This window comes from Nannospalax galili, unplaced genomic scaffold (genome assembly GCF_000622305.1).
Source record: "Nannospalax galili isolate Female #2095 unplaced genomic scaffold, S.galili_v1.0 scaffold344, whole genome shotgun sequence".
Lineage (NCBI taxonomy): Eukaryota > Metazoa > Chordata > Mammalia > Rodentia > Spalacidae > Nannospalax > Nannospalax galili.
Window position 1 is genome coordinate 1,246,837 of NW_008352153.1, and position 8,150 is coordinate 1,254,986.

At 41.1% G+C, this 8,150-nt stretch overlaps 1 protein-coding gene across 1 annotated transcript in view; it reads left to right on the forward strand.

Annotated features, from left to right (window-relative positions):
* The window catches only part of Ltbp1 (latent transforming growth factor beta binding protein 1), a 448,854-nt gene that overhangs the window by 418,364 nt on the left and 22,340 nt on the right, over positions 1-8,150 (forward strand). The window contains 1 exon segment of the mRNA XM_008849049.3: positions 817-987. Coding sequence (XP_008847271.2) covers positions 817-987 — 171 coding nt within the window.

The following is an 8,150-nucleotide window of genomic DNA, read 5'->3' on the forward strand; positions in this document are numbered from 1 at the left end:
CCAGCTGGCTTGAGCTTGCCATGTAGACCAGGCTGGCCTTGAACTCACAGAGATTCAGCTGCCTCTGCCTCCCAAGTGCTGGAACTAAAGGTGTGCACCACTATACCTAGCTGGTTACTATATAGAGTTAATGCCCTGTACTGTACTCATTAAGTGAATTTCAGGATATTGAGGGGCAGAATTATTTCAGACCTTAAGGTTCATCACACTTGATCTTCAGAGGCAGCTGTGTGTCCATCTGGAGTGCAAGACATAGATGAGGCTATATAAAACAGTGTGGAGTTCAGCAAGGTAGTAGAGAGCCCTGAAGTGTAATGACAGGAACTCTGGATTTCTGATGAGATGACATGTCATTGATGATTAGCATCATTAATCAATCATCACATTCAGGAGATTCTCTCAGATGAATGAAGGTAGAAAGGTTAGAGTTGAGGAGTCTAGAGTTGTCTCTGATCCAGGGCTCGAGCAGAGGAATGAGTGGGAGAGGGTGGAGTTTGACAGAGGAATGAATGAGGATGTAAAGAAAAAGAAGACCACGAAGGAAGGCAAGCTAGCAGGCACTTTATATCAGGAGACACTCTGGAGAAAGCATGCAGCTGGGACACCACCAGCAGGCTGAATCTCAGCTGACAGTGACACTCAGCTGGAGATGACAGAGATTTGATCTGTGGAAAGACCAGGCTGGATTCAGACTTTTACTTGGAAATCACTCATAGAAATAAGGGTGGAAACTTTGATACTCACTGGCTTCCACCACAGTGTTGACGAAATTGGAACAACAGTGCAATTGTCATGGAATCACATCTTCCCTTTTAGAACAAATAGAAGAAACTGATGTCTACCAAGATTTGTGCTGGGAACATCTGAGCGAAGAGTATGTGTGTAGCCGTCCTCTGGTGGGCAAGCAAACGACCTACACAGAGTGCTGCTGTTTGTATGGGGAGGCCTGGGGCATGCAGTGTGCCCTCTGCCCTATGAAGGACTCGGGTGAGCTGCTAATTTATTCTCCAAGAGCCTTGTGGGCCAAATTCTCCATCTCCTGTAGATTGGCATTTCTCTTATGTGTCTTTTTTCTTGTATCTTATTTTCTCATAGGCAGGTGTGTGTGTGTGTGTGTGTGTGTGTGTGTGTGTGTGTGTGTGTGTGTGTGTGTGTGTGGGGGAGAGAGAGAGAGAGAGAGAGAGAGAGAGAGAGAGAGAGAGAGAGAGAGTTCCTGCGTTTGCAAAAGCACACTGGGTTTTCATAGGTGCGTTGGCAGAAGACAACCTTAAGTGTCATTCTTCAGGAGGCAGCTTCCTTGATTAGATAGGGTCTCTCACTGACCTGGAACTGGCCAATTAGTCTAGACTGGATGGAGCATGAACCCCAGGGATCCACCAGTTTCTACCTGCGCTGATTTATAAATGCTGAACACCATGCCCAGATTCTTTCAATCTGTCCTGTAATGTCTTATTTTTTAATTTTATTTTTAATATTTGAATTGATTTATGAACTTCATACAATGCATGTCGATCATATTCAGATTTCCCCCTTGCCCCTACCTTACTACCCACTCAAATTCACATCTTCTATTATTATTTGTGTTTACTTTTAAGGTCTGTTGAGTTTAATCTGTATTTCCAAAATGTTCTTAGGTGAGACAATTGGTTAAGTGCCTCTAATCCAAAAATCTAGAAAAATACAAAAAAAAAAAATCAGATTTTGGAACACCTCAAATTTGGGGATTAGAGATGCTCAGTTGATAAAGTCTGTCCAAATATACCTAAATATGAAAAAGTCCAAAATTTGGAACATTTCTGGTCCTAAGCACTTCAAATAAGGGTTGTTCATTCTGTACCTGTTTTGGCAGGTAAAGGCGCTTTCTGCCAAACCTAATGACCTGAGTTTGATTCTGGGATCCCACATGGTAGGAGGAGAGAACTGACTCCCATGAATTTCCTTCTGGACTCCACATGTGCTATGGCACATGTGCCTACACATATACACACATATACACACAAATAACTGAAAAAATTAAAGGAAGGATTAAAACAAGGAAGGAACAGAAGAAATTGGAAGCATTTGAGTAAATCTTTACTTTTTTTCCCATGTTTTGAGTTTGGGCCCTGGTTTTATTCTGTCTCCTTGTGTTGAAGGATGTGTAGGCGCTGACTCTGCTTCTTGGTTGGTTATTTGGGGACTGCTGGGTTGTGCGACGATGGTTTATTTCTTAGTGCCAAAGTCACTTCTCATTTTAAAGGCAGGCACTTAAAAGCCTTACATCACTCTGCCAAACTGACTTGCTAAAGCTAGAAAAGCATCTAGCAGGAATGTAAGGTGAAGTAGTTTAGAACGAGTGCCTATTCTCAGAATAGTTAAGTGGGGACAAATTGCTTGAAGATGGGAAGTACATTAATTTTTAGTTCATTTAATTATTTGAATATTTCTTTCAAGCTATTTCTTAAATTTAGCTGTCTAGTTTGAAGTAACTTAAAAATCAGTGTAGCACGTAAAAGAAACTAATTTGAAATGCAACAACAAAGCCAATGAGAAGGTACAGAGAGAACACCTCAGGCAACAGGTGGCAGCGATAGCCGCCCAGAACGGGCAAGGACTGGGCTCTGGGGCTGGACCACAGCCTTTAGGGGAAACAGACTCATGTCTCTGCCTCCTTCTCTGCCTCCTTGGTTGGGGTGAGGGCAGGAAAAGCTACTGATCACTCCTGTTGCGATTGCCTCAGGCCTGGGAGGTGGATGCTACGGGAGATAAGCTTGAGTCTTTCCATCATGCTTTTAATTCCTCAAATCTTTTTTTCCCCTTATGTCAGGTGTGGTAGTGCATGTATTTAATTCTAACACACAGGAGGCAGAAGCACTCCAATCTCTGTGAGTTTGAATCTGGTCTGGTCTACATAGCAAGTTCCAGGCTAACTAGGGCTACTGTGTCTCAAAAAAATTCTTTTACTCCTTCTGAAGAATTAAAACAAAGATGTATCTCCCTCCACTGCCCCATCACAATTGAATCCTACTCCCTGAAGATGTTCACACTTGACTTTGAGCCTATTAGGCTTTTTCTTATCCACTATTATATGTCTGTACTAGTCACTGCTTTATATATTTAGCAGAATATTTAAAACTATACTGATTACCACCTATCTAAAATATACTTTTTTAAAAAAAATTATTTTTTTGTGTATGCATGTATTGCCTGCATGTATGTAAGTGTGCCCATGTCATGCAATGCCCACGAAGGACAGAAGATCTCTTGGAACTGAAGTTAAGGACAGGTGTTAGCTGCCGTGTGGGTGCTGGGATTCGAACCCTGGTCTTCTGCAAGAACAGACAGTGTTCTTAACTGCTGAGCCATCTCTCCAGCCCCACTCTTTATTATTTTTTATACAGTAGCATCTCTGAAATCAGGTTCATCTCCTCACAACTAATGATATTTAAAATGACCACCAGTCATATTTCTTGCACTTTAACATTGTCTCTATGAAGGGTATGTTGATGGGTGGTACTTTAGAATTGGCAAATGATGACTTTTAAAGGACTGTGCAGAATCTGTTAGATCTATGCACCATTTATTTAGCCACATCTCACGTTGGCCATTTGAATTGTTCCTTTCCAACCTTTCCCTGCCCAATCTTCATTTTCCTATTATAAATAATGCTATGTAGGGGCTGGATAGATGGCTCAGTGGTTAAGAGCACTGACTGCTCATGCAGAGGACCCAGGTTTGATTCCCAGAACCTACATGGCAGCTACAAACCATCCTTAACTCCAGTTCCAGGGGAATCCGATGCCCTCTTGACTTCCGTGGCATTGCACTACACAGGTGCACTCACATACATGCTATATTAAAAAATAATGCTATGTATATATACCTGTAAGACCACCTCAGTAAGAAAAACTTCTTTACCTAAAATACTGAGATGTACATTCAGTTTAAGTTTAAATTTCCTATATTATTTCCAAGAATACTATAAAAGTTATACTCACAGTATTTTGCATCACTGATATACTCTGTCTTTAATCTTTATTTTATTTATTTTTTTTGTCTTTTGGAGGTGTTTTGGTATTAGGAATTGAACCTTAGGTGAAACACAAAGTCTGCCACTGAGCCACACCACTGGCCCCTTGAGAACTGTTTCTATCACTTGGGTAAAAAATATATATATGTATAGTATATTTTATATACATTTCCTTTGTTTCTGGGGAACTTGGATAGCTTTTTTTGATGCTCATAGGTGATTTGTATCTGCCATGTCATCTTCTTGGTGGATTTGGCTTTTCTTATTTGTAAATGTCTACATATTTTGTTTTATAGCCCTAGCATTTGGGCTATGGTGTGCTTGCAGTCATGAACACTCTTATGGAGGGTTTTATGTAGATCCACATTTAATTCTGTCTCCAGCCTGATCCTGTGATACTAAATATTTACTGCCTGTGGCTGACAAGCCAACTACCTTTAATAATCACATTTAAAGATCTTTTAAAAAGATATTCAAATCCAATACCCAAATCTAAGGACCTTACAAAATATTCAATTGCCTAATTACAATCTGAACATGAATTAAGAATTAGCCAATGTAGACAGAACTGTTCTCATTATAAGTTTCTCTTCTGCACCATTAGGTAGCTAGTCAGTGATCTAGGAATCTTACCCAAGCTCTTATCCTGGTTCTGAGGTCGTAGAGCATCAGGGTGAAGGATTCTCCATTCTGATAAGCCCCAAGGACCAAGACTCACTGCTGGTCCAACTGTGCTAGTGAGACTCTGGGGCACCTAACAACATCTGACTTTGTCAAAACCTTCTTTTACGCTGGGATTATTTTCAGAAAAAAAATCATAGACTGTGGATTTTAAAACAGCTTGCTCATTATTTCTGTCTCTTAGCCCTTTAAACACACTGTTCCTGCATATCTTGACCATTGAGAAGGACTAAAATGTCTGTTTGTTAATCCAAACACTGGACTAGCCCCAGTCTGTCAGACACTGAACCTTCCAATTTCCGTAGGAGGGCAGCTCTGCTTTGGGGAACAATCCGTTACTGATGGAAACAGTGCTGGAGGAATCTGAGGAATAAATCGCAGTGCCTGTCATCAGCTTTGAGCATTAAAGCACAGTGCAAAGTACAGCGCTGGCTCTGGAGCAGGGCTTCACACTTTGAGTCCAGTAGGTCACGGCATTAATTCTTGCTAAAGCAGCAGCTAGGTCTCAGAATACCGGCAGGTGAGGGAGGTAAAGTGGCCCATTCAGTGGTCCTCTCTGAAGTTGGATGCTGTCTTGTGTGTTGGTACCACACGCAGGGGAAATGAGCAGAGGGTGAAGGATTATGTCAGGTCAGCCTCACATAAGAACTGCATCACCGTATAATTTGGTTCATTTCTGGAGTCTCTTGGGATTTCATGTCAATCCTCAACTAGTTACATGGGCCAAGTGGCAGTCTCATTTAGGAGAAGGCCCAGGTTATTTGTGGTGGAGTAGGCATGCACTGTTTCTCCTTCTAGAATTCTCGAGGCCTCCCTGGCCCTGTTCCCACCCTGCCACCTCCTCCTCCCAGCCCGCTTCCACAATACTCTCTGCTCCTGCCCATTCTTGAGTGTCAGTGACTGAATATTTTGGGAAAACCCTCAAATTTGATCTGTTTATCATCAGGTTATGTGAGACACTGTAAAACAAAGCTTCTAGGAAAACAGAGTCAGGCCAATCAAACACTGGACTCCTATCACAGATGAGCATGGGTGCTCATGGTTTGATCTTTCTGGGATATTTTCATGCCATATTAGAAGGAAATAACAGTTTCTGAGCTTTGGAATCTTTAGAATGGATTAGAAATTTCCTATAGCTTGGTTTTCATGGGTCATTGCATGATACTTGAAATACATATTTCACAGTGCCAGGGACAAAGGTATTTAATTCTAAAGTCCCTCTTAGGTGTGCAATCGCACCTCCTTCTAGCAGAGGAGACACGCCTGAGGCACAGAAAGGTGACGTTCCTTGTCATATACTGTTCAGTGGCCCAGTCAGACCCGGAATCTTGCTCTAGACTGTGTTGGAACTGCTTCAGTGTGCCCCAAGTCCTTTCTCCCCAAGATCTCCAGGTACAAATACTATTTCTGAAAATGTGAAAGTAGGAGCATGAAGAATTAAAGCTGAAGCCTTTCAATTTTCCCATTTGCTAAGGCAAGTAAAAAGACTGTTGTTTATGGTTTTAAAGCTAGGGGTGAGTTGGGGGGCTGGAGAGATGGCTCAGCAGTGAAGAACACTGGTTGTTCTTGCAGAAGACCTGGGTTCAAATCCCAGCACCCACATGGCAGCTAACAACTATCTGTAACTCCAGTCCCAGGGGATCTGACAGCCTCTTCTAACCTCCTCGGGCATTGTACAACACGGGTGCACTTACCCACATGCAGGCAATACATACATACACATAAAATAATAATAATAAATAAAATATTTTTTTCAAAAAGCTAGCGGTGTGCATAGCAAACCAAACGAACATGTCATCAGCCTGTCTCTCCAGGCACCTTGGAAGGTGAGATACGTAAGGTATATTCAATTGGCTAATGAGTTAAAGTCAATGATTATTGGTAAAATAAAAGTATAATCTTAATTTTTTTAGAAAACAATTATGAATTATCATATACATACATGTGCACACACACCACTATTGTCTCATGGAATTAAAAATTTGGATGCACTTGAACACTAAAATCTATAGTACCCAGGAATCCAAGTATCTATAGTTATACTATTTTAAAATTTTTATTATTTTTATTTTATGTGTATGTGTGTATTGCCTGCATGTAGGTAAATGCACCCATGTCATGCAATGCCTGCGGAGGTCAGAAGAGGCTGTCGGGTCCCCTGGGACTGGAGTTATAGACAGTCGTTAGCTGCCATGTGGGTGCTGGGATTCGAACCTGGGTCTTCTGCAAGAACAACTAGTGTTCTTAACTGCTGAGCCATCTCTCCAGCCCTATAGTTATACTATTTAAGGAATTATACTTCTCAAAAATACATTGTTAAAATAGCCATGTTGAGGCCAGGTGTGATGATGCACACCTTTAATCCCAGTTTGCAGGAGACAGAGGCACGCAGATCTATGTTGTGAGATCAAGGCCAGCCTAGTCTATAGTCTATATAGTGAGTTCCAGGCCAGCTGGGACTTCAGGGAGACCATGTCTCAAAAAAAAAAAAAAAAAAAAAAAGCCATGTTGTAAGCTAACTGAACATTAAACATAAAGTCTCGATTTAAAACTTGGAGGTACAGAAATTGTTTTGCTAGGACCACTACTGTGTTGGGAGAGTGCAGCCTGCTGGTAGTCTGTTTTACTACAGCACAGGTTTTGCTCTCTGAAGCACTCCTGAAAACCGTTCGGGTCTAGAAAGTGAGAGTGGGTTTGTTTTGTTGTTATTGTTGTTTAATGTCCCAAATCCAAACGGGAATGGCACAAAAGGAACTGTAAATTTTATGTTTTAATCAAGCAGTATTGATAACATAGCAGTATTGTCTCTCTGCATTTCAAGGGGAACACTCTGAAGATGGAGGTGCATAGATACACCTAATTCACTAAGTCTAGTTCTTGGGGTTCATCCTATAGATCAACCTAAGTGGCAGGAAGCAAAACATAGTTGCTGTATAATAAGAAATGGGATCAGTTGGGTCAGGAGTTGATGGATAAGTTGTGGTGCATCTGAAAAATGGAAAACACTCTTCAATCACTATTTAAAATGAAACAGCCACACATCCTCGTGAGAATGCTGTCTAAGATATTTTTTAATCTTTATTATATTTATTCATTTATCACGTTTGTATGTACTTCACAGTGCTCATGTGGCGGTCAGGGGACAGCTTGTGGTAGTTGGTTTTCTCCTTCCACATGTGGGTTCTCCTGGGGCTTGAACTCAGGTCTACAGCCTTGCCAACAAGCAACTCTACCCACTGAGCAATCTTGCTGGCCCTAAGCCATATTCCATAAGAAGGCATAGAACACCATGTTGAGTAAACTGTCACAGTCTTCCTTTTAATTTATTATGCAAGTATGTCATTAGGATGAGGACTGCTTATAAATCTATCCCCTTTCACCACTTGAATTTTATAGTGTACATATTTATCCTATTTGAAATAAATATAAATATCTTCCTGGGCCTTAAATTCAGAAGATA